This window comes from Chanos chanos, chromosome 3 (genome assembly GCF_902362185.1).
Source record: "Chanos chanos chromosome 3, fChaCha1.1, whole genome shotgun sequence".
Taxonomy (NCBI): Eukaryota; Metazoa; Chordata; class Actinopteri; order Gonorynchiformes; family Chanidae; genus Chanos; species Chanos chanos.
The window spans coordinates 56609221-56635858 of NC_044497.1; the positions used below are offsets into that span (position 1 = coordinate 56609221).

Consider the following 26638-nt stretch of genomic DNA (forward strand, 5'->3'; position numbering starts at 1 on the left):
GTCGACCGAACATTTTACAGCTTTCCCAATCTGGCCAACAAGCTATTTACATAATTAAAGCCAGTAAATCTGAAAGTCAGATTTTAAAGATCGGATTCCGTATCCTGATTAATTAAGTAAATGGACATAAGTCAGGGAGCGCTGAGGAAACTCGAATCCGCCCAGGGGAGTTGGAGGAAAGCAAAGTCAATAGAGACCATTTGGTAAATTTGTGCTGTGCTGTGTGTGTGTGTGTGTGCTTAAACAGGTTCATGTTTTAGACAGGTCAGATCTGCATGATAAAGACACTCACACTTGTTAGAAATGTCACTCTGCTCAGGTTTAATTGGTATTAGAAAGTGTGAAAACAGGGTGAGGGTGAGGGTGAATGTGTGTGTGTGTGCGTGTGTGAGTGTGAGTGTGTGTGTGTGTGTGTGTAAATTAAAAGCCGTAGGGTGCGGTGAGAGAAGGCTTTTCCCGCTCTAATGAAAGGCACCTCCCCGGCAGAGTCAAACTGCGCCTCCTCTATTTCTCTCCTCCGCACAGCTCCAGCAGGATCTTACGATAATCACCCGACGTATCGCCCTGGCAACACAGCGCAAAACACAGGGCGAATTTCTGTGAGTCCGTCTGTAGTTAGTGTGTGCATTGTATTGTATCAGTTTGTTTACACTGTTCTTGGAGCAAATCTAATGTGTACCACTCTTTTTCTGTTTTACATTTAACCAGAATTTCATTCCACGACTTCAAATGTATGTATAGTAGAAAGCTTACAATTTCAAATGAATTTGAAATCTATTATTATTATTATTATTATTATTATTATTATTGTTGTTGTAGCGGTGTGTACACTATACACTGTGGGTGTGTGTAGCGGTGTGTGTAGCAGTGAGTACACTGTGGGGTGTGTGTAGCGGTGTGTGTAGCACTGTGTGTAGACTGTGGGGTGTGTGTAGCGGTGTGTACACTGTGGGGTGTGTGTAGCTGTGTGTAGCAGTGTGTACACTGTGGGGTGTGTGTAGCAGTGTGTGTAGCGGTGTGTACACTGTGGGGTGTGTGTAGCTGTGTGTAGCAGTGTGTACACTGTGGGGTGTGTGTAGCAGTGTGTGTAGCAGTGTGTACACTGTGGGGTGTGTGTAGCGGTGTGTGTAGCGGTGTGTACACTGTGGGGTGTGTGTAGCGGTGTGTAGCAGTGTGTACACTGTGGGGTGTGTGTAGCAGTGTGTGTAGCACTGTGTGTACACTGTGGGGTGTGTGTAGTGGTGTGTGTAGCAGTGTGTACACTGTGCACTGTGGGGTGTGTGAAGCGGTGTGTGTCGCACTGTGTGTACACTGTGGGGTGTGTGTAGCGGTGTGTGTAGCAGTGAGTACACTGTGGGGTGTGTGTAGCGGTGTGTGTACACTGCGGGGTGTGTGTAGCTGTGTGTAGCAGTGTGTGTACACTGTTGGGTGAGTGTAGCTGTGTGTAGCACTGTGTGTACACTGCGGGGTGTGTGTAGCTGTGTGTAGCAGTGAGTACACTGTGGGGTGTGTGTAGCTGTGTGTAGCAGTGTGTGTACACTGTTGGGTGAGTGTAGCTGTGTGTAGCACTGTGTGTACACTGCGGGGTGTGTGTAGCTGTGTGTAGCAGTGAGTACACTGTGGGGTGTGTGTAGTGGTGTGTGTAGCAGTGTGTGTACACTGTTGGGTGAGTGTAGCTGTGTGTAGCACTGTGTGTACACTGCGGGGTGTGTGTAGCTGTGTGTAGCAGTGAGTACACTGTGGGGTGTGTGTAGCGGTGTGTGTAGCGGTGTGTGTGTCTCACCTTAATGAACGAGTGGAGGGTTTTGCCGTACATCTTTAGAAACTCGGCTTTGATGTCCACCATGTCGATCTCGGCCCGGGCCACCATGATTCGGATCAGAACACTGTCAGTGGTACCAAGGCCCTGTGAGATAGTGGAAAACAAGCAGGCAGAGGCCAAAAAAGTGCTTTTGTAAGTCAAACACTCTCGTACTAGCACTCTTGTCTTCGTCAGCGTTACTTAAACACAATCAGTGATCACTGAGGCTTGAATAAATGAGTCAGTGTGAGTTGAAAAGCAGCAGGGAGAAAAACGTACCTTCATGGATTTGTATAACCTCTCAGCAAAGAATGCCTGTTTATTTTTGATGCATTTCACTGCATAACATAGAGAAAAAAAAAATTCTCCATAAAACTCCAATTCTCCAAAGTCACATTATAACACATGGGAAGTCTGAGATTATCTCTCCTATGAATCCTTACTGAGATAAATAAACTAAGCCAATATCTAGATGCAGTACTATCATGTTGTGAGTGCTGTTCTCTCCTGTGGGCTGGTCTAAACAGCAGAAAGAACCTCACGGCAGTCAAAGACAGTTATTGCTTATGGATCCACTAATAATTTGCATTCCTGACTAACCTATGGCCAGAAAGACATCCTCCAGACAGCCAGACATCTCTCTCTTTATGCTGTCTTCAATATCTCTCCCAGAGATCTTCTGGTACTCCTCAAACACTACAAGGACAGATAGGGAGACAGGCAGAGAGAGAGAGAGAGAGAGAGAGAGAGGGGGAGGGAGAGAGAGAGAGAGAGAGACAGAGAGGGAGAGAGGGAGAGGGAGGGAGGGAGAGAGAGAGAGAGAGAAAGAGAGAGAGAGAGATAGAGAGAGAGAGGGAGAGAGAGAAAGAGAGAGAGAGAGAGAGAGAGAGAGAGAAAGAAAAAGAGAGAGAGAGAGAGAGGGAGAGAAAGAGGGAGAGAGAGGGAGAGAGAGAGAGGGACAGTGACACAGCGCTCAAGAACATATGTTGCAGTAACTGCATGTCACCACTAGAGGAGCTCATGACATCACGGTGTAAACGGTTCCCACCCAAACATAATTAGTAACAGAGGTCTTGGCCCAAACAGTGCGTCAGAGGGTCTGCTATGAGTTAGCAGAAACTTAAAAACTGAAGCTTTGACACAGATACCTCTGAGCAAATGGTTCCTGTTCCTCACACAGAGCACCGTTAGAAACTTCACCTCATCTGTACCCCAGCGAGCTTCCCCGGCCTCATAGATTTCCTTACAGTAGAATAAAGAGAAAGAGAGAGAGAGAGAGAGATCTGTAAATAACTCTTTGAAACATTCATTTAACACTCCCTGTAACTTCAGGTATTATGTAACCTTCACCAGACACTCTTTGCCAATGATAAGTGTCCCTGTGACATGAGAGTGTGACTTGTTTGTACCGTGCACAAAATCAATGCGTGATCATATTTGTCTTCGGAAATCACAGTTCCACCTAACTGCATTCAGTCATCAAAATGTGTGTTCATGTGCCATTTCACAAAAGTCTTTTGTTATGTTTCTGTTCTGTGTAAATAGGGGGGTTGGGGGTAGGGATAAACAATAAACAGGGGTGACGATTGCATCTTTGTGACACATTTTTAATGACTGTCTTTAACAGTCTTTAAGTCATACTGTGGATCTGTAAACAGCTTTGGACCTTAGTGAATCACATGGATTCTGGGTGTTCTGCCCTCTAAGTTTGAGTGTAGCTGTTACAGAGTTGTTCATAATCATAATTGTAATCCAGGTTACAAAAAATACCCACCAAAAAATGGTTTAAAATGGCAAAAATTCTCACAGTGCAGCAAGGACATCCAATTATTCATATCTATATATATTTCATCCAAATATTCATATATATATATATATATATATATATATTCATATATATATATAAAATTCAATGTCTCCCTTAGGCAGCATTATCACTTAATGATATGACAAAAATGTGCAAAATCGGCCTTTTTTGTGAAGCTCATTCGTTGCATTTACGTTTACAGTTGTTTCAAACAGGGAAAACGCGTTAAGAGCGGTCTGACACGCTGTGGCCTGCAATTCTTTATGTTTCATTTGTGAAAAAAAAAAATTAGCCTACGCATCTTGGAAATCCTGTTTTGAACGACATTCAGTACATTTCAGTACAGATGTTCTTTGTGACCCAGCTATGAGATATGAACACTGAATAACTCCAAAAATATATATGCCAACACAACAAAACCTCTTCGCGTGAACAGTGGGTTTCTCGTGCATGCGGGTATCAGTTTTGACATGTCTCTCATGATCGCTTCGTAAAATGAAAGTTATCTGTTTATGGACAGGGCCTTTGCATAACAGATCATATATTCCCCAGGAATTTTTTTTTTGCACAAGTTTTCGTTCAAATGGATTGTAGCATAAAGATGATATCCCACAGGAACACCCCCCCCCCACCCACACACACACACACACAAATAACAAACAAACACAAAAATAATTCCTGTTTTCTCATTTCTGAGGCCTTGGAAATAAAGAGGTATTCCCTGTCATTTTGAAAAACTACAGTTGTCCAAAAAATTTGCCCCTTTTTAATTTTTCTTCTTTGACAATAACTTGGGCTGCATTAAAGGATCCTAAAAAGATGATAATATTGAGTCATACTATTAAAAAAAAGAGCATGTCTGTGTCTTATAGCTTGAGAAAGAGAAAGAGAGAGAGACAGAGAGAAATTGAGGGACAGAAAGAGATTATCAAACCCAAGTTGCAAAAAAAAACAACCGAACAAAAAAAGACCCCCCATCCCCAGACCCCATCTAATCCCCCCACCCCTGACCCCTAACCTTAGCGTCCTGCTTTGCCTGGGCTTCGTCCACACTGGTGCTCTCATCACGCCCAGCCTGAAAAAACAGCACACAGTTTAACTTAATCAACTCAATCCCTTATCTGGCCGTGAGGGATTACGGCGCGGCAGAGAGTCAGGGTTACCATGGCGCGTATGTTTATATGGGAAAATAACGAATGAGAATAGGGCTTTGCCGCAGTTCTCTCGTGAGTGGACAGGGACGGCGCCTCACCGTGAGTAAAGAGACCAGAACCCGCTGGAACATTCCAGAAGTATCACCACACACGTCCTCCTCCAGGCTCTTTCCATATTCTGTGGGAAGAATGTTGGGGGGGGGGCCAATATATTATTCCCAGTGCTGTTGCTGTTGCTTTTACATTATTGCAAAAGATGCAGAGACAATGCGTTGTGCAAAAGCCATCTTAACAGGCCTTGAATGATTTAGCACGGGTGTAAACCTCCTGCTTTGTGTCTCGCTGAAGAGAGAGCGAATGATGAAACGCAGCCTTCGGTTTACAGAGTCTTCCCTCAGAGAGACGGCCATGTATGATCGGCACACGTATATATCAAAAGTCTACAAACGAGCGTCGAGCCCTGTTCAGAAACGCTTTATACACCCATAGAGGAGCACATTAAAACAAGTGAACAGTCTTTGAGGGGAAAAGGAAGATTACACTCTTTTTAAAAAAAAAGAAGGAAACCCGGTAGTCTTTCGGCGAAGTACGTACCCTTGCTGTAGGTGGCTGCGATGGCCTTGACCTCCGCAGGGGTTCTGGAGGCCAGGATGTCAATAAGACAAGCCTCTTCCGTCCCTGCTCCCTAGTGTCCAAACAGTGAGATGCAAACTAATTACAAAAGCAGACCAAGACCCATTTCACAAATTTCAGCTTGTGAATTAATTACAAATGACAGTCCTCCTGTAAGGACGACAGTGGCTGGCTTTCTCCAGTTACAGACAGTGTGCCTCTCCTTTAGGACGTGGTGTTTGTTCATGTGTTTAATCATCGGAGTGAAGTAGTGGTTAATTAGACTTTTATTGTCAATACATATATTACTCTTTTACTCATCTACTCCCTCTGTGCGCCTTTAGGAATGATATTTTTTTCCTTGTTAACTTTAAAGTGAGTAGATAACCACTGTCCATAGCCCTCAGACGACAGGGGAGTTTTTACTCTTCTTTCAAATGCACTGGTCATTTTTTGAATATTTGTGTGAGTGTGTGTCAATTCTGTGAGCTTCCACAGGACACAAAGACCTTTGCCCTTAGTTGACTGTGACAGCTTTTTGTTGGATAATTGGAAATCATTAGGAAAAACAAACAGACAAAAAAAACCAAAATAAATAAAGAGCCCAATTTTTCCTAAACTCATCTGGATGTATCATTTTCAGACTACAACTTAAGCATCTGAAACCTCCCGCTTAGCCCAAAGACACACAGAGGAACCGTCAGAACAGAGAACGGTTTTGTTGTCTCTAAATCTGGTTCTTTATTTCAGACGGAGCGGCAGAACGGGGGGTCGGACCTTTATGGCATTCCTCAGCTCGTAGGCGTCGTAGACGGGAGCCGGCATCAGCAGACCAATCACGACCTTCTCAAAGTTTCCCGTCAGCTCCGACTTCAAATCGTCAGCCAGGTCCTGGTGAATGTTTAAACCAACTCACGGTCAATATCCTTCAGTGCACAGCTGAAATCTCTGTGTAATGTGTGTTTCATTCAGAGCAAGGAAAAGCGTTAAGGCAGTGTATCTTAGGTGGAAAAAGTGCATTTTTACAACAGCCACGCTGGCCATGCAAACACTTCTGTAAATTACTAAAGTAAGACTTTGAGTGAACTGTTCCATTCACAGAAAGGTTCTGCGGGTATGCTGCTCTGGCAGTAGGGTGTGGTAGCACTCTATGGATCTGACTGTAATTCACAGACATAGTCCCCCCCCCCCCCCCCCCTCTGAGCCTGGCGTCCACCTCGCTCATGACTCACAGTTTCTGACCAAACGTTACAGAGGGGGAAACACTGCCCTCTTCTGTCCTCTCCTCACACAACAGCAGGGTCTCACTCAGAACTGTACCGACCAGCCAATTCAAATAACACACAGGGCGAGGACAGGAGCACACACACTCTCCGTCTCACACCACAGATAAAACACACACAGTCACCACACAGAGGAAGTTCAGCGTTTTATGACCCCTCTCTTGTCAAAAATCAATCCCTCAACTGAGCTGTTGGTTCCCTGTTGCTGTGCAAATTAGTTCCCTGATTCCCCGTCTAATAAACGCCAAGACAATGAGGTTATCTCTGGGAAAAGTTCGTTGGCTGACAGTCGACTCAGTATGTCACATAATCGATGGATCTTCACAGGTGAGTTAATAATGAACCCCATTTACGACATGCGTTATCTCTAATACCTAAACATTTACAGCAGTGGTCTCCGCCCCTCCTATTCTCTTATCTCTCTGTAAACAAACCTCTTATGTAATCATTACAAGAAAAATACCATTCATCTACACTTCTCTATCTTTAAACAGAAATCTAACAAGCAAAGCTTTTTTTTTTTTTTTCTTTTTCCCCCCAACGCAGATGTGTGTGTGTGAGAGAGAGGATGTCAAACCTGTGTTGAAAATGGAATATGCCCGTGTAATGTATTTCCAGTTTTTTCAGTTAAAACAAAGACAGTCAAGTAAGAGATCGCCACTGCCGTGGCCTTCACTGTACCTTGCCGACGGCCTGCTTGTAAGCCTCCTTGATGCTCTGCCTTTGAGCAATCGTGCGGTGACTGAGGACCTCAATTATAGCTGCCTCATCCGTGCCTGTGAAAAAAAAAAAAAATCATCATTTTATACACATGACCACAGTGAAGGAACCGAACTACGAGCGACGGATTTTTACCCCTCCCTTTCACGGCGTCTAATTCAGCCCTGACTGTCACGACAGGGAGAGGTCAATTAGATCCTTTGTCCTGTCAGCCTGCAAAATGACCAAGCCATCAACCATCACACCATAGCTGTAGCCATGTGCTTTTCTCTTCCTCAGGTCAGCGTGTGTCTCCCGCTATTCCTGTTTCCCAGCGCTGGTGTGTAAGCTGTCTGTCGCTAATGCTTCTCACGCTGAGATCAGGTGAAACGCGTTACGTTTTGCTAACTTCATCAGCGTTCTCAGTGAGGTGCCAAGGAACGCATCAGAGAAAGGCAGTCTTTTTTTTTTTTTTTTTTTTTCTGAATGCTCCTTCTAAAACTCTGCTGAGCATCATCATTCGCTTTTACCGAACCTTCTCCCGAACTCGTGACGTACGCCTAAGTTCACTGTCAGAGTTCAATGTTCCATTGTGTCCTGTGGCGATTTGAATGTGAAGGCTTCTTTATAACTCAGGATGACATACAGGCCACCTTTAGGAAAATTAAGATCCAAAGTCAACCACAATATTTATACAATCACTTACCGGTCAAAAAAATCCCCCAAACTGACAGACAGAAATCCCGCAAACTGTGTTAGCCACAGAGGGATAAATGAGGCCAGATAAATGGGAACGTTATAACCAGGTCAGGTGACCGCAGCAGGACCACACACCGTGGTTGAAGATAACAGTGAGGGGACCAGAAAGAGGACAATTCAAGTTTTGAACGTTGAATATGCTTTTTCTCACACTCTGGAGATCCTCACCTGCACCCTTCATGGCACCTCTCAGTTTTTGGACGTCCTGTTCTGCACTGAAGCCTGTTGCCTCGGTAACAGTGCCACGTGAGCCCAGCTGCAATGGAACCACAAAATAAAAAAGAAGTTTAGAACAAACTGCCAGTTGCCCTAAACATCACTCACGCCATCAACTATATTTACTGCTGGTTATGGAAGAAAGGCATCAACAGCCAGAGAACTAAACAGTGTGTAATCACAGAAATGTTATAACTATGATTTTTCTATAATAAAAGTAACACGTTTGAAAACCGTAGGACGTCTTACCGCTGCCATTGTGCCAAAAGAAGAGTTTTGAGGCTGAGATGAATGGAAAAACTAAGGAAGGAAAAAAAAGTCTATGAAAAAAAACCCTAAAAATTAAACCATTTCGTTCAAACACTTACACAGACACAGACACTTTAAAAAAAGGAATAAATCTATTTTAATGACACTCGATCCTGTAATACTGCACATAATAGTTTCACCAAATTACTTCACCACCTGCCACGAATTAAATCGGAGATGTGATCAGAACAAAAAGGAAATAAAAATGGAATGGTGGGTAAGTGCTTTCAGGGTTCAAATCCGACGGTGGCTGAATATTCACGGGACCTAAATTTCCCCATGTACCCGTAGCTGGTGAAGGGACCTGTGCACCTCTCTCGCTCCCCGCTCATCAGAGGCATGACGGGCAGGTATGGAGGTGTGTGGGTGCACAGTTAAGCGGACAACCTTCTCTAATGAGAGAATCCAGCTCATCGTGTGGGAATAATGAGTGATTGTCCTCCCGTGTAACACAGGGCGAAGGCAAGACTTTGTTAGGAGTGACCTAGGCATTTCATAATTCCAATATAATTCCCAAACAAGGAATAATATATTTCTGAATTATGTATTATATAACTGTATATTATATTATTTTAGACAGATAGATAGATAGATTCATTTCAAAATTAAGAGGAAGAAGAGACCACAAAATGAGATATGATGTACTTGTATTCATAGAACAAACAGCCTCTTTGATGTTAATGACTATGTAAAATGCTAACCACCCAAAATTTTATATCTATCTTTATTTCAGTGAGATTCGAATCTGACACAGCTCAGCTGCTCCGAGTTATCCGTGGCCTATATTGTCCTGATTAAATGAATCAATTAGAGAACAGCTGTCACACCGCAGCGCACCTTCTCCTAAAGGGATTATTTTTCGTTAACCCCTTTGTCTTCATGACATGTTTGAGAGAGCTCCACTTTAACGAACCCCGACAGTATGAATAAATAATACACAACCGCTCGTCTACTCCCACGAGACACACTTCTCCTACAATAACCTCGTTAAATCGAGAGGTCAACCTGTAATTACAATACCCGGGTTTTACCACTCTCTTTATGATCATATTACCAACTTTAGTTACCACCACCCATCAACAAACCAATTAAAAGGAATTTTGGTTACAGTCTCAACATAGGTTTTCCATGTCCTAAAATGCTGTAATCCGGAGACGTGGAACTTTACACGGATAATTATTCGAGTAATACAACCGTACTTCTGCGGTTTTACCAATTCCTCACACTAAAATTCTTCTTACACTCATATCCTAACTTTCACTTTACAATCTGGGAGATTATCACTATCACTGAGCGCGCGAGACTCTGGAACCACACAACCCTAGCAACGATCTGTTTAATATTCTGTCGGAGAGTCGGATACATGTCTAAGTAATCTAAACTGTCGCAAAACAACGATGATGATGTTTTTTAATTGTTGCCTTTTTTTAACCTGGCGGAAGCATCACCAGAACGCGATGCAACTCCGCTAGCCTTATCCTACATGGTAGCAAACCAGTATTTTCCTTCCACAGTACATAGCAACCAAATACTGCGCTAAGTGTAGGACAGGGCATTGCTTCCCTCTTCCAGTAGAATTTCACGACATGAAAAAAATTGAGATTGCAGGTTATAGTTCGTTCTCAGAGAAAATGCTTTTAACGCGCGCGGCAACAGTATAGAGAAAATAACGGGGAAAGTTATGAAATGAAAGTGTGTGTGTTATCACGTGATGTGATGGGAGTTTACTTTCCGTGCCAGTTTTTGTTTTTGGTAGAGACTGACATTGAGCCAGGGACGGAAGGAAAGAGTTTTTCACACTTTTGTGTCTCATAATTGGTTTGTATATGGTTTCTGTTCGCAAAACGTCGTACTCTACTAACACAGTCGTGCCCAAAGAGCTACACAAACAGCAACAAAAACCGAACGAATCACAGTATCACATCTGCCTTTCATATAACAGAGTTACATTATAGACTCTTCACAGGTTAGATATCGATCATTCCTTACCTGAAACGTATGGACACTTTGCAGTTTGCCACTAAAAGGGTTCTAGAAACTGGAAGGCGGCGTTCTTTCCTCAAGCTGGCTTTTAGAGGCAGGAGTGAGGGTGTGGACGATCATTCAACTCGAGTTTCATTTCCTCAGTCGGAGCCACACCCCTGTAGGGGACCTGTGAATACTACAGTTTGACAGTGGGCAGAAATGCGATGAACGTTATTGGACAGTGGACATGAATGCGATGAAGACATTTGTCTAGCCACTCAGCCAGTGGTCAAGTCAGACTGCGCTTTTTTTCGCCTGCCCTCGTGACCTCATCTTCCTCCTGTCTCTCATTTTAGCGGTGAACTGATCTGAATGGTTATTTGCTTGGTTTTGTAGTCTTCCTGTCTTGGGAGTCGTTTTGGATAAAAAAAAAAAAAAAAACGTCTGCAAAATGTAAATGTAAATGCGAATGGCACCGATCGGGGTACAAACTCTAATGCTATCCCGATCACGGTATGTTAAATTATAGATCTGTTGTCCTTTTTTAAAACATTGTCTTATGAATCATACGTTGTGTCCAGAATAATATGTGTCTTAAATGGCAATAGTTTGGTGTGTGGAGTCCTTGGAAAGTCCAAATTCAGAAATTTGCTGTGGTGTTAGTCAAGATGTTTTGACTAATAGTGACTTTCTGAGAGCAGTTTGTAACCATAGTGATCGCCTTCACATGTGATGTGAGCACATCATTTTGTCTACTCACCAAAATATTACTAGTCCTGCCCTTTTAAGAGCGTTGCTAATCAAATGGTATTTCAACTGCCCAAAGGCCCGTTCCTCAGACTATCATCTTATCATCTTTAATCTGGATTATGAAACCATTGTGAGAGAAGACAAGAGGAACTGGGTTAAAAATTCAGACACTCCTATGCCAGTGCAACATAAAACGGCGTGTTAACGTGCTGGTGGAGAAGTGGATAAAAGGTGGATAAACCACACTGTTTAAGTCTGAGGGAATCATGTCAATCATGTGTTCACTGACCTAACCTCACAACACATATCAGTGTATTGACCGAATGAGTCCAGATATCGGCACCCATATGTGATCCTTCTGTAACTGTATACCTGAGGAATGAAATCCCCTTATGAGATCAATAACTCCAATACAACAGTATATCGCCCCAAAGTGTTTTGCGGTAATAACCTGAGAGTCACATATTTATGGACCACAAAAGATGAGTCGTTTCTGACTCTTTCCCTCTTTGTCCACATCCTGAATTTTGTCGGTAAATTACAGCCACAGGTGTCGGTACACCCACAGACTTAACAGGGATCAGTAGTAATGCCTTTGTTCTTTTCCCTGTCACTGTCTGGCAGCGAGCCGTGGTAGAAACACACCTGAGGCAGGCTCTTTACTGTCTGATCAAAGGGTGTGGTCACCTGCTCGCACTCTATGGCTTCAGATTCTGATGTATCACACTGACAGACCTGCCCCGTGTGCTGTGTCTGCATCCTGGCTGGCACTGCACTGTGTCAACGGTTTTTTGTTTTGTTTTTTTTACCTTCAAATAAGCATTTACTTTATCCTGGTGAAGATCTTATGCGTTTCAGTCACAGTATCTAGGTCATTGCAAAGGACTGTTCTGTGGTAAAGATGCCACTGCAAAACCCTTTTTTTTGGACATACTAACATTCTGCTTTATAACAGGAAATTCTGGAGCAAGGATGCATTTTGAAGTGTAATGAGTTCATGTATATTTTGATCTCTAGGAACCTGTGAAGATCCTCTGTATCAGGATGTAGAAAACGAAAAAGTATTAAGGATTTGACATTTTTAGTTCTTTTGTATTTCAAAATAAAAGTCATTGGATTTGAATAGTTCTGAAATCAAGGGTGGTGTATATGAATTCTGTGTGCACTGAGTAACTGTATGTATTCATCCACCAGTAGCCCACTGATGATGCTATCAAAAGGTCAAAAGGTCACTCATACTGAAAACAGCTGTGTATTTATTTTTATGATTACTGACAGAAAAATATTTTAACTAGTCACGGCTGGAGAAATAAGAAGATGATCCTCTTTTTCTGAAAGGTTTGATTTTAGTGACTTTACTGATGGAATGATACCATGTTTAGCAACAATAATATCTAAATAGCTGGCCAAAGACCCTAGTTTTTGATATTGCCAAATCCTGTCTTTGCTCGCAGCCTGGATTTGGGGTCGCCATGAATCCTTCCCTCAAAAGTTCTTCCATCTTTGAGGATGTGAAAACAATCTACACTTTATGTGATGCATTACCAAATGACTAAACGCACCTCTAAAAAAGTCTGTTGCATGCTCTGAAATTGTGCCAAGTTGAATCTCGACTTCATGTGAGAGTAAGAAAGGCTGAAACACACCCACACCTGGAGGTTGACTGAAGGCTGGTTGTAAATATCCTGTAAAATATCAATAATATGAGTTATTAACATTATTTGAACAATAATGTTACTTGGTTCATCTCTGTACATTACGCCAATGTTTCCAAAACTGCGTGCCGCGGCAAAAATCCAGTTTGTTTGTCGTAAAAGCTGCGCAGGTGTGCCGCAGGAAAAATTCATATTCAGGTTTTTTTGGCGGTAATAGTAATTTGAATGGTTGAAATTGTAGGCTATTTAAATCATATTTACGTCATTATTTCTAAACTTAACTGACTATTCTCATTTTTAAAAAAATGCATACTTGCACTTTCATCCACCTTGATACCGTCTTTATTGGTCAATCCCGATATTACACTGGCGCGCAACTAACAGCCAATCACACCTTGCACACAGCACGACAACGCAGCTGCATTCAAAAGTAGCAAATATAAGCCTACAGTTGTCCGCTAATAACTGCCACGTGGTATAGCCAAAAGACATAGAAAGAAAATGGACAAATACTTAAAAGGACGTCTGACCATGAACCTGACCCTTCCCCCTCTTGTAGCGCTGAACAGAAAAAGAAAATTCAGGTGGTGAGCAACAGACAATACAATGATCAATACTTTAGGCATGGGTTCACATTCACAAGAGATCCCTCTGCTCCGACCTCCGACTCTATTGCGGGGATGTTGTATGTGTAATGTCATGGTGGTGTGCCGTGAGATTTCTTCATAGTAAATAGAGTGCCGCGAAAGAAAAAAGTTTGCATTATGCAATAGCATTTTTACGTTTACTGATGGGGGCTGTGGGTAGGACTATTCATTTGAAAAGTAAACCCACAGATAACGGTAGTTAAGAAACCACCAGTGTTGCCAGCTTCATACTGCCTCCCCCCCTCCCCTCCACCCCTATCAAGATCAAGGTTACCGTTTCCTGTTAACGGGACAAGTATTTCCTGTTACGAAAAAATCGGTCCATCATCAGAAATCTGGCAAGATTTGCAGTGATGGCCTTGGGTTTACGCTGAAATTCTGATTCGCTAGATCAGGCACTCTGCAACAAAACAGATGCTCGGAGTAGATTACCCTTCGACGAGGTTTCGAAAGGATAACACGGACCAAATGGATCACATAGATGAAATAACATGGATTCCTTTCTGTTGACTTGGAGCTAGCAATAGCAATATTACTAGTTACAGCAACATAGTCAGCAGGATAGCAGTAGGTATATGTCGACGCTTTGCGACATATACATTCTTTGACGGTTTTAAATTAACAGCTTTTTTCCCGAAGGTAAAGCGTAAGATTTTAAATAACTTAACGCTGGTTTATGGATAAATGTGAACAACAGAGGCAGCATATCATTTTGCTCCTTATGCTCTCCATCTTCTTATTTTCACCGAGCAATTAACTCAGCTGGCTAGCTGGTTACCGTAAGCTAATGTTAGTTTGCTCATTTTAAATAGATAACCAGCAGGAAGCGGGTTAGCTATTAAACTGTTTTAATGGCAAACTTGCCACCCCTTTTTTAAATTACTGTACACTTGAAAAATGACATTTTCTCAGTGCTAGCGTTCACATTCTTTGACGTCCAGCCTGATAGAGTCGGTTAGATAGTCAGTCTTGTCAGACAGGTTATCTCTCAGTGATTTGAGGTGTTCCGCTGCATGCGAAATCTGCTTAAGGCCACGATGCCTAAATTAACTCGGAAAACACCCACGTTTTCTTACGGATCTGGTTTATGTGGTTAGTAGCATGTATTAAGCACCAGAATAATTTGTGCTTTCACTTTGGCACCCTTAACCAGCTGTCAGTGTTGGAAACCAGCTACTGGGCTAGCCTACTAGTATGCAGAAACCAAACCTGTTTTTTGGTTTGGGGCTGTGGTGACTATGGTGAGTGGTGCTTAGTCAATTTCAAATGATAAAGGATAGTAATCGAACACAGCTCAGGAAATTTGAGGTGGACTTCATGCTTATCTTGTTCCTGATTCGAAAAATTTAGTAACGTTATACTGTCCTCAACAAATAACGGACGCTGGTAATGTGTGAATACAGGTATTGAGGTGGAGTGCAGCTGAAGTCAATAGTTGGACCGGACCGGTCTCAGAAACGGTTCAGTAAGTTTGCTGATAAGACAGGAAGTGAAGAATCGTCTTATCATTTTGCACAATGAAAAAGTTCTTCGACTCGCGAAGGGAACTGGTCAGCTCTGGACCAGGTTCTGGAGGAGGCGGGGGAAGTAGTGGGTCCAGCAACGCCGGCGCCAATTTCATTGGACGGGCATTCACTATTGGACGGTATCAAGTTACAGTGGACGAAACCTTGGCGGAAGGTGAGTGATCACTAGTCTAATCATAACGTTACTCAGAATGTTCTGGTTGTACACACCTGCCTTTTCTAACGCATACCGTTTTCGTTTTAACTGGATTCTGAGAGCAAATCAGTCCAGATAAGCCCGCAGAGTCTCTGGAGTGTTTTAGACGACACGTCGCACGTTTTGCGGTGGGGAGTGTAGACTGAAGCCAAGGATGCTTAGGAAGAGCGGGTGAGGGCGGTCAGATGCCCGGATGTACCGTGAGGAAAAGCCTGGTCTTGTGACGGCTTTGACAACGTTGTCGTAACATCTGATAAATCCTCCAGCAGGAAATCTCCTTACAATCTGTAGCTCTGATTAAATGCTTTGAAGGATTGGTCCATGTGTGTTTCTAGAAAATTCTTATTTATTGATGTGCTGTGTTCCCCAGCAGTAGACAGAGACTAAAACCACACAGGTCGTGTGACGTGGGTGTTCTCTTGCTTTTGGCAGGTAGTTAACCCCGCATATTCCGTCTCAGCTCTGAACTCCAGATTTAGGTAACGACTGATTATTGCTCACCTGAGTTTACCTCCACTCAGTCTGAATGCCAAGAGGTGCATGTGTCTAGATCAGTGCTTCTGGTTTACAGTGAGGTCGCCCATGTTCAGTCCTGCAGGGTCAGACACCTGCTGGTTTACAGTGAGGTCGCCCATGTTCGGTCCTGCAGGGTCAAACACCTGCTGGTTGTCTTCCCCCTCTCACTCTCTAAGTATGGGCAGGTTTTTATTTTAGGAGCAGGTGCAGAGACTACAAATGGTTGTGCAGGTCGATGCAGAAACCGGCAGGACTGTGGTCCTCCAGGACCTGGATGTAGGGAGGTCCAGTGTAAGGCTTATGGATCGGAGGAATTCTCAGGTTTATTCAGAGTCTGGTTGTTGTTTCATCCTTTCTAACTGAACAGCGTGATCGATGTCAGTGGCTTTATTTTAGACACACGTGAACTAGCTGCTTATCGTGTGACGCAGAGGAAATGTAGGACAGTGTAAGAATGGCTGTGTTTTTTCTGCAGCCCTGCACATTCTAGCCCCCCCCCCCCCCCTCTCTGTCTCTCTCTCTCTCTCTCTGTCTCTCTCTCTCTCTGGCTCTCTCTCTCTCTGGCTCTCGCTACCTCTCTCACACACACACCTGACCTGACAAACACAGCAGCCAGATACCAAAGCACTGATTAGCAGGTCAGAGAGAGCAGTGGGCACCCAGGAGCAAACCTGGGAGGAGTTTGTGTTTGTATATGTGTGTGTGCGCGTGTCTGTATGTGTTAGTGTGCGCATGTGTGTGCATACGTGCGTGTATGTTTGTTTGTGTGCGCGTCTGTATGTGTTAGTGTGTGTGTGTGTGTTTGTGTGTGTGCGCACGTGCAGGCACATCTGTATGTGTTAATGTGCATGTGTGTGTGTGTATGTGAAGCTAAGCTGATAGGCTGCTGAGTGTTTGCCTCTTTATATGGAACACAGAGGTTTGGAGCAGTACTGTGAGACAGTCGTTTAACACTACCCTCTCCAGACCGGCATCACATGACACACACCACTTCAGATTCTGTCCAGTTCTCAGTCTCACACGGGACCTCTTTATGGTGTAACTTTCACATCATACACTGAGAGTGTGTTGGATGTCTGTGTTGCACGGATGGTTTTCTCACAGATTGCTGTCTGGCGCAGTGCTTTGAGTGGTCTCAGTGAAATGTGACCAGGAGCGCTGCGCTAGAAATCTTGCCGATGTCTGAAACGTCCGTGGCCTAATTTTACAGCTGCCCCCACACTCCACCCCACATACACAGCCCACGCCTTTAGACTGTCAGATCCACAGTCCACCCCACATACACAGCCGACGCCTTTAGACTGTCAGACCCACAGTCCACCCCACATACACAGCCGACGCCTTTAGACTGTCAGACCCACAGTCCACCCCACATACACAGCCCACACCTTTAGACTGTCAGACCCACAGTCCACCCCACATACACAGCCGACGCCTTTAGACTGTCAGACCCACAGTCCACCCCACATACACAGCCGACGCCTTTAGACTGTCAGACCCACAGTCCACCCCACATACACAGCCAACACCTTTAGACTGTCAGACCCACAGTCCACCCCACATACACAGCCAACACCTTTAGACTGTCAGACCCACAGTCCACCCCACATACACAGCCCACACCTTTAGACTGTCAGACCCACAGTCCACCCCACATACACAGCCCACACCTTTAGACTGTCAGACCCACAGTCCACCCCACATACACAGCCGACGCCTTTAGACTGTCAGATCCACAGTCCACCCCACATACACAGCCGACGCCTTTAGACTGTCAGACCCACAGTCCACCCCACATACACAGCCGACGCCTTTAGACTGTCAGACCCACAGTCCACCCCACATACACAGCCCACACCTTTAGACTGTCAGACCCACAGTCCACCCCACATACACAGCCGACGCCTTTAGACTGTCAGACCCACAGTCCACCCCACATACACAGCCGACGCCTTTAGACTGTCAGACCCACAGTCCACCCCACATACACAGCCAACACCTTTAGACTGTCAGACCCACAGTCCACCCCACATACACAGCCAACACCTTTAGACTGTCAGACCCACAGTCCACCCCACATACACAGCCCACACCTTTAGACTGTCAGACCCACAGTCCACCCCACATACACAGCCCACACCTTTAGACTGTCAGACCCACAGTCCACCCCACATACACAGCCGACACCTTTAGACTGTCAGACCCACAGTCCACCCCACATACACAGCCGACACCTTTAGACTGTCAGACCCACAGTCCACCCCACATACACAGCCGACACCTTTAGACTGTCAGACCCACAGTCCACCCCACATACACAGCCGACACCTTTAGACTGTCAGATCCACAGTCCACCCCACATACACAGCCGACGCCTTTAGACTGTCAGACCCACAGTCCACCCCACATACACAGCCCACACCTTTAGACTGTCAGACCCACAGTCCACCCCACATACACAGCCGACACCTTTAGACTGTCAGACCCACAGTCCACCCCACATACACAGCCGACGCCTTTAGACTGTCAGACCCACAGTCCACCCCACATACACAGCCGACACCTTTAGACTGTCAGACCCACAGTCCACCCCACATACACAGCCCACACCTTTAGACTGTCAGACCCACAGTCCACCCCACATACACAGCCGACACCTTTAGACTGTCAGACCCACAGTCCACCCCACATACACAGCCGACGCCTTTAGACTGTCAGACCCACAGTCCACCCCACATACACAGCCGACACCTTTAGACTGTCAGACCCACAGTCCACCCCACATACACAGCCAACACCTTTAGACTGTCAGACCCACAGTCCACCCCACATACACAGCCGACGCCTTTAGACTGTCAGACCCACAGTCCACCCCACATACACAGCCGACACCTTTAGACTGTCAGACCCACAGTCCACCCCACATACACAGCCGACGCCTTTAGACTGTCAGACCCACAGTCCACCCCACCTACACAGCCGACACCTTTAGACTGTCAGACCCACAGTCCACCCCACATACACAGCCGACGCCTTTAGACTGTCAGACCCACAGTCCACCCCACATACACAGCCGACACCTTTAGACTGTCAGACCCACAGTCCACCCCACATACACAGCCGACGCCTTTAGACTGTCAGACCCACAGTCCACCCCACATACACAGCCGACACCTTTAGACTGTCAGACCCACAGTCCACCCCACATACACAGCCAACACCTTTAGACTGTCAGACCCACAGTCCACCCCACATACACAGCCGACGCCTTTAGACTGTCAGACCCACAGTCCACCCCACATACACAGCCGACGCCTTTAGACTGTCAGACCCACAGTCCACCCCACATACACAGCCGACACCTTTAGACTGTCAGACCCACAGTCCACCCCACATACACAGCCGACACCTTTAGACTGTCAGACCCACAGTCCACCCCACATACACAGCCCACACCTTTAGACTGTCAGACCCACAGTCCACCCCACATACACAGCCCACACCTTTAGACTGTCAGACCCACAGTCCACCCCACATACACAGCCGACACCTTTAGACTGTCAGACCCACAGTCCACCCCACATACACAGCCCACACCTTTAGACTGTCAGACCCACAGTCCACCCCACATACACAGCCGACACCTTTAGACTGTCAGACCCACTGTCCACCCCACATACACAGCCGACACCTTTAGACTGTCAGACCCACAGTCCACCCCACATACACAGCCAACACCTTTAGACTGTCAGACCCACAGTCCACCCCACATACACAGCCAACACCTTTAGACTGTCAGACCCACAGCCCACCCCACATACACAGCCGACACCTTTAGACTGTCAGATCCACAGTCCACCCCACATACACAGCCAACACCTTTAGACTGTCAGACCCACAGTCCACCCCACATACACAGCCAACACCTTTAGACTGTCAGACCCACAGTCCAGCCCACATACACAGCCAACACCTTTAGACTGTCAGACCCACAGCCCACCCCACATACACAGCCGACACCTTTAGACTGTCAGATCCACAGTCCACCCCACATACACAGCCAACACCTTTAGACTGTCAGACCCACAGTCCACCCCACATACACAGCCCACACCTTTAGACTGTCAGACCCACTGTCCACCCCACATACACAGCCGACACCTTTAGACTGTCAGACCCACTGTCCACCCCACATACACAGCCGACACCTTTAGACTGTCAGACCCACAGTCCACCCCACATACACAGCCCACACCTTTAGACTGTCAGACCCACAGTCCACCCCACATACACAGCCCACACCTTTAGACTGTCAGACCCACAGTCCAGCCCACATACACAGCCGACACCTTTAGACTGTCAGACCCACTGTCCACCCCACATACACAGCCGACACCTTTAGACTGTCAGACCCACTGTCCACCCCACATACACAGCCCACACCTTTAGACTGTCAGACCCACAGTCCACCCCACATACACAGCCCACACCTTTAGACTGTCAGACCCACAGTCCACCCCACATACACAGCCGACACCTTTAGACTGTCAGATCCACAGTCCACCCCACATACACAGCCGACACCTTTAGACTGTCAGACCCACAGTCCACCCCACATACACAGCCGACACCTTTAGACTGTCAGACCCACTGTCCACCCCACATACACAGCCAACACCTTTACTGTCAGACCCACAGTCCACCCCACATACACAGCCGACACCTTTAGACTGTCAGACCCACAGTCCAGCCCACATACACAGCCAACACCTTTAGACTGTCAGACCCACTGTCCACCCCACATACACAGCCGACGCCTTTAGACTGTCAGACCCACAGTCCACCCCACATACACAGCCGACACCTTTAGACTGTCAGATCCACTGTCCACCCCACATACACAGCCAACACCTTTACTGTCAGACCCACAGTCCACCCCACATACACAGCCCACACCTTTAGACTGTCAGACCCACAGTCCACCCCACATACACAGCCAACACCTTTAGACTGTCAGACCCACAGTCCAGCCCACATACACAGCCAACACCTTTAGACTGTCAGACCCACAGTCCAGCCCACATACACAGCCAACACCTTTAGACTGTCAGACCCACAGTCTAACCCCACATACACAGCCGACACCTTTAGACTGTCAGACCCACAGTCCACCCCACATACACAGCCAACACCTTTAGACTGTCAGACCCACAGTCCAGCCCACATACACAGCCAACACCTTTAGACTGTCAGACCCACAGTCTAACCCCACATACACAGCCGACACCTTTAGACTGTCAGACCCACAGTCCACCCCACATACACAGCCAACACCTTTAGACTGTCAGACAGGAGCACTCTCGTCCAATGCTGTACAGACATTGGTCAGAAAAACGTCTCGCAAATGCATCTGGCTCACAATTTCTCACACGTCTCCAGCTGTGCTCCAGTGCGCGCGCGCACACACACACACACACACACACTCTCCCAGTCTGTTTTTCTGTTTCTGAGTGTCTCAGGTGGGAGGCTCTGTTTTAAACGGAGCTGTAGTAGGTTCACATCCTTTCCAGGTCTGTTCTCTGACTGAATGGTTAGAGAAACGGGCTTGTGACCAAAAGGTTGCTGGTTCGAGTCCCAGGGCCGGCAGGAAAACTGTCCATGGCACTTAACCCCCAGATGCCCCCCAGGTGCAGGTGTCCTGCGTCTAGTGGTTGTGTGTACTCGCTCGTTAACCCATCCTTACGCTACTGTGTAAGGATGGGTTAAATACTGAGGTCAAATTCACTGCTCACAGTGTGTGTGCAATAGTGGAAATTTAATCTTTAATCTGATTCAAGATCAGCAAGCACATCCCAGGATGGAGGGGAAAGATACTGTCAATTCACAGCACTGATTCAAGATCAGCATCAACAGACACATCCCTGAAACAATGCATCCTTCTCCAGTTCTCTGTGTTTCTGCCTAAGGCTGCAAACACCTCAGTGATCATGTGTAAACCTCGGTGTGTGAGCGTGTGCACATCTTTGTATCTATGTGTGTGCATGCATGTATGTGCATGTATCTGCGTCTGTTTATAGGTTCAGCTTTTCTAGTTTAGCCAGTTCCTTGTAATGTGTTTGTAGACAGGTGGGAACAGATTATTCAAAGACAGCCCGTATAAGGTCGCTAGTCCTCTCTCACATGTTTTTAATGCCTTTGAAGTGCAAATGAGTCAGTCAGATAGGATGTGACTGGGCTCTGTGTGTGAAGCGTTTGTGTTTGTGTCTGTGCACAGAATCGCAAATAGATGTGAAATTGGTTGATGCTGCAGACCAGGTCTATGTCAAACCTATTGTTTTGTATATGTGTGTGTTTCCTCAGGCGGTTTTGCGATTGTGTTCTTGGTCCGGACCCACCAGGGGGTGCGCTGCGCCCTGAAGAGGATGTACGTCAACAACGAACACGACCTGCAGGTCTGTAAGAGAGAGATCCAAATCATGGTGAGTACCTCCCCCCTGCGGCACGCCTCACGGACCTCTTATAAAAACCAGTCTGATATTCCACGCATTTCATCTGAGTTCTGACTGTGACTCATTCCCTCTCCATCTGTGTCCCTGCTCACAATCTTCAGCAGTCTCGAGTCTGTCAAACTCGTCCTGTAATCTGAAGTGTCTTCTGCAGTCTCGAGTCTGTCAAACTCGTCCTGTAATCTGAAGTGTCTTCTGCAGTCTCGAGTCTGTCAAACTCGTCCTGTAATCTGAAGTGTCTTCAGCAGTCTCGAGTTTGTCAAACGCGTCCAGTCTCGAGTTTGTCAAACGCGTCCTTTACTGCCGAGTTCAGACCCGATTTTGACGCGATTTTGTCGTCGCAGACAAACTTCCACCGCCGGACCCGAATATGAACGTCGGGAATGACGAACGGGCGTCTGTACCCCTTGTAGTGAGACGTAATCTAAGAACAGCGATGTGGCGTCTGGGACGCCCCACGATGAAACACGACACGAGACACAAAAAGCATGTCAGAATTGTTTGTATTTCCCTGCCTAGTCTGACATCTACAGCATGTTCCTTGACGTTGACCAATAGGATGAATGACAGTCGTCCTCCCCGACAGACAGTATACGATGATTGGTCAGGGTCATACTTGTAGTGTTGCCAGTCTCCTGCCCAAGACACGGCAAGAATTTATGGCACTATGATTGATTAGTCTGACATAGTGGCCATCGTGAAAGACAAAAATGTTGTGTACTCTGATCCCAGCATAATCTAAACTGTCCTCAGCAGTCTGAAGTCTGTCAAACTCGTCCTGTAATCTAAACTGTCTTCTGTGCGTACAGTGCTTGGTGTAGCTTCATGTCTCCTGTGTGTGTGCCCTGTTTTACAGCGGGATCTTGTTGGCCATAAGAACATAGTGGGCTATCTGGACTCCAGCATCTCAGCAGTGGGAGGAGGAGACGTCTGGGAGGTTCTGATTCTTATGGACTTCTGCCGAGGTGGGTCAGAATCAGTTTGAGTAAGGCGGGATCTTATTCACCATGAGGAAACACAGAATCGCACACATACCTGTGAGAGCAGATTTGACTTGTCACATTCCCCCACACTGTCAGTGAGAGCATGCACAGTGAGAGCCATGTCACGGCACAGTTCAACACAGAGTTTCTATTCAAAGTGTCATGGCACAGTTCAACACAGAGTGTCTATTCAAAGTGTCACAGCACAGTGGAGTTCAACACAGAGTTTCTATTCAAAGTGTCACAGCACAGTGGAGCCCAACACAGAGTTTCTATTCAAAGTGTCACAGCACAGTGGAGCCCAACACAGAGTTTCTATTCAAAGTGTCACAGCACAGTGGAGCCCAACACAGAGTTTCTATTCAAAGTGTCACAGCACAGCGGAGCCCAAGAGTTTCTAATCAAAATGCTCTGTTGTTTGTGGTCATTGTGCTGGTAATGAGGATCATGCTTTGTCTTTCCAGTGTCAAACTGTGTAAGAGAGCATATATACACACCCTTATAAAATATGACATACAATATACAGTTACAATATATAACATACGTACTCCGTTGTAATATATAACATGTACACAAAGTTGCAGTGAGTTAGATTATGGGTGGACAACCTCACGCGGAGAGTGTGTTTGTGAGTTCAGAAAAAGCAGAGCATTGCAGGATATCTAGACCTTCTGTTTCCTTCATTTAAGCCTCTTACTTGCCGTTTGACATCTGTATGGATGGTCATTAATTAAAGACATTGAAGGGGTTTTTTTTTGTTTGTTTGTTTTTTTTTGTTTTGTTTTGGCTTTTCCCATTTTGTTAATTGCTCTTTAATTAGTTCTGTGCTGTCACTGAAAGTGGTCGTATTCTCAGTTCGGTGGAAGAGACTTTGGGCAGTTTGAGGCGTAGTTGCAGTTTTTAGTTCCGAGCCCGGAGAAAACAGAGTGCAGAGTACACTGTTAAAAGAATTATCAGAGCTTTCTGTTTTTTCCCCTTGCGTTTAGCGGCATATGGAAAATGTGAGACCAGCTTTCTGCCCTGTTAGGGAATGCTTCAAAATCTCTTTAAATTCTCTATTAATCTGTCTGTCGCGTCGTCTGTCCAATAATGGCTTCTGGAAACACAGGCACCGTTTGTCCACATGAGGGCGCTCATCCCATGAGGACAGATTTGACTTCACAGGGCGATTTCACAACAGACCAGCTGCTCTGTGTTTTCTCTGTCCTCAGCGCTGCTGTCTGCTGTGGCACATTCACTGTCCAGCCTTCTCTTTCTCTTTTTCTTTTCTTTCGTTTCTTTTTTTTCTTTCTTTTTGTGAGCGAGGATGTGATGCATCTCAGGCTTTCATTTAATTTAATCTTTCAGTACATCCATGACTCCCGTATGGAGTTTTTTGCCCCTGTGTGTGTGTGTGTGTGTGTGTGTATTTGTGTCTGTGTCTGTGTCTGTGTGTGTGTCTGTGTGTGTGTCTGTGTGTGTGTCTGTGTGTGTGTGTGTGTGTGTGTGTGTGTGTGTATGTGAGAGTCTTTCATAGCTTTCCCTCAGAAATACACACACACACAGGGAGAATGAGGTGGTCTGTGTGTGTGTGTGTGTGTGTGTGTGTGTGTGAGAGTCTTTCATAGCTTTCCGTCAGACACACACGCACACACACACACACACACACAGGGAGAATGAGGTGGTCTGTGTGAGTGTTGACAGTGGGGGGAGAGTGTTGAGTCGTCTCTAAAGCTCTCGTCTTTGTCTCGTCACGGCGGGTCTGTCCTCGCCTGCTGTTTGACTCGAGACCAAGGATCGTGACTACGCATCGGTTTTCAGCCTTAGCAGAGTGTGCATTTTTTCTCATATCATATTCTTGTTTCCCTCTAAGCTTTATCTGTTTTTAAAGGCAGCGGGGTTCCTCACTCATACAGCTGCCTGCAGTCTCGTGTTCGACCTGCAGTCTGGCGTTGAGAATGCACTGAATGCCGTAGCTTTTCACGTGAAAAGACTTCTAATGTCAGTCACATGGTTCCTTTCTCTATGGCATCCAAACAATGGGCCATAAACAGTGAACAAAAGAGCTTGACACAGGTGCAGTCAGAGTGGTTTTTTTCTGTGGAAATCATGTACAGTCTCTCTGCTGAATCTGTCGGTTTGGCCTTTTGATCTGGGATGCCTCGTAGATCTAAACCCATTCTGAGTAGACGCTGTTGTGCTTTTAAAAAGGCGACCTGAATCTGGCACGTTCACTACATCCTCACATTTCTCTCTTTGTTCTGCATGTTTGCGACAGTCTTTTTACTGCTCAGTCGCTCTAATTACTGTCACTTCTTAGTGCTGGTACCCTGTCAGAAGCTAATTGTAGACTGCCTGTGTGTTTCTTGTGTGTCTCTTCATCCGTTTTTGTGTGTGTGTGTGTGTGTGTGTGTGTGCGCGTGTTGTGTGTGCGCGTGTGTGTGCGCGTGTGTGTGCGCGTGTGTGTGCGCGTGTGTGTGCGCGTGTGTCTGCGCAGGCGGTCAGGTGGTGAATCTGATGAACCAGCGTCTGCAGACGGGTTTCACTGAGGCTGAGGTGCTGCAGATCTTCTGTGACACCTGTGAGGCTGTGGCCCAACTGCACCAGTGCAAGACCCCCATCATCCACCGGGATCTGAAGGTAACAACCCCCCCCCCAACCTGTCTCTTCTCACTGATGTCAGTCGTGTCTCTGTAGCACTTTCATTAAAACTTAGCCAGTCTAAGGCTTCAGAGTCACGGAAAACCACTTTTCACACCTGTATCTGTTTTACAGCATATACGAATGTGTTCAAAGTGATTTTTTTTTAATTTTTTTTTTTAATTTTTATTTTTTTATTTGAACATTTTTTTCTCCAGCTCTTTGGGAATTTCTCTGCCTCTCTCTTGTTGCACAAGCTGCTTATGGCTGTGGTCATGTAACTGCATCAGTAAAACTCAGACATCTCAAATTTAGTTAAGATGCGCTTTTATTTCTTTGAAAGCAGAGGATGAAGTGTGTGAGAGGTTTGGAGATGGTGAGATCTGACAGACTTTTTGAGTTGCATCACTCTCCCGTGTCTGAGTGTGAGGACTCCGACATGGTGTCAGAGAGAGTTGGCAGAGCTCATTTTAACGGCGCAGGGACACTGCTAACACCTCCAGCGTGTGTGTTAATCACCAGTGTCACATTTTCAAGAGCTGGAACCCCCAGTGTTTCTGACAGTGCGGGGGCAGAATTTTGCTGATGTGAGTTTGTGGTGGTGCACAGAGGAATTTTTGTGAAACCTGAAGTGC

General features: G+C 45.8%; 2 protein-coding genes across 2 annotated transcripts in view; one reads left to right on the forward strand and one right to left on the reverse strand.

The window, feature by feature from the left end:
- Window positions 1-297: 297 nt before the first annotated feature.
- On the reverse strand, window positions 298-10756 carry anxa4 (annexin A4). Its single transcript, XM_030770175.1, has 13 exons — window positions 10630-10756; window positions 8581-8631; window positions 8284-8371; window positions 7339-7433; window positions 6152-6265; window positions 5357-5447; window positions 4861-4940; window positions 4627-4683; window positions 2950-3043; window positions 2402-2497; window positions 2081-2139; window positions 1784-1906; window positions 298-564 (listed from the first exon to the last, which is right to left on the reverse strand). Exons 2-13 carry the CDS (start codon window positions 8587-8589, stop codon window positions 505-507), a joined length of 966 nt encoding a protein of 321 aa, XP_030626035.1. The 5' UTR covers window positions 8590-8631; window positions 10630-10756; the 3' UTR covers window positions 298-504.
- A 4025-nt stretch (window positions 10757-14781) lies between these two features.
- Window positions 14782-26638, forward strand: part of aak1b (AP2 associated kinase 1b) — a 36108-nt gene continuing 24251 nt past the window's right edge. The window contains exons 1-4 of the mRNA XM_030770165.1: window positions 14782-15337; window positions 22256-22374; window positions 23258-23366; window positions 25861-26003. Of these exons, the coding sequence (XP_030626025.1) occupies window positions 15175-15337; window positions 22256-22374; window positions 23258-23366; window positions 25861-26003 (534 nt within the window). The 5' untranslated portion in view covers window positions 14782-15174. The remainder of the gene's footprint in view (window positions 15338-22255; window positions 22375-23257; window positions 23367-25860; window positions 26004-26638) is intronic.

Coding starts and splice junctions, on each gene's coding strand:
- anxa4 (XM_030770175.1), bottom strand. Junction 2,140..2,401: donor GGATGTCTTTCTGGCCATAG/GTTAGTCAGGAA, acceptor TATGTTATGCAG/TGAAATGCATCAAAAATAAA. Junction 1,907..2,080: donor GGTTATACAAATCCATGAAG/GTACGTTTTTCT, acceptor ACTATCTCACAG/GGCCTTGGTACCACTGACAG.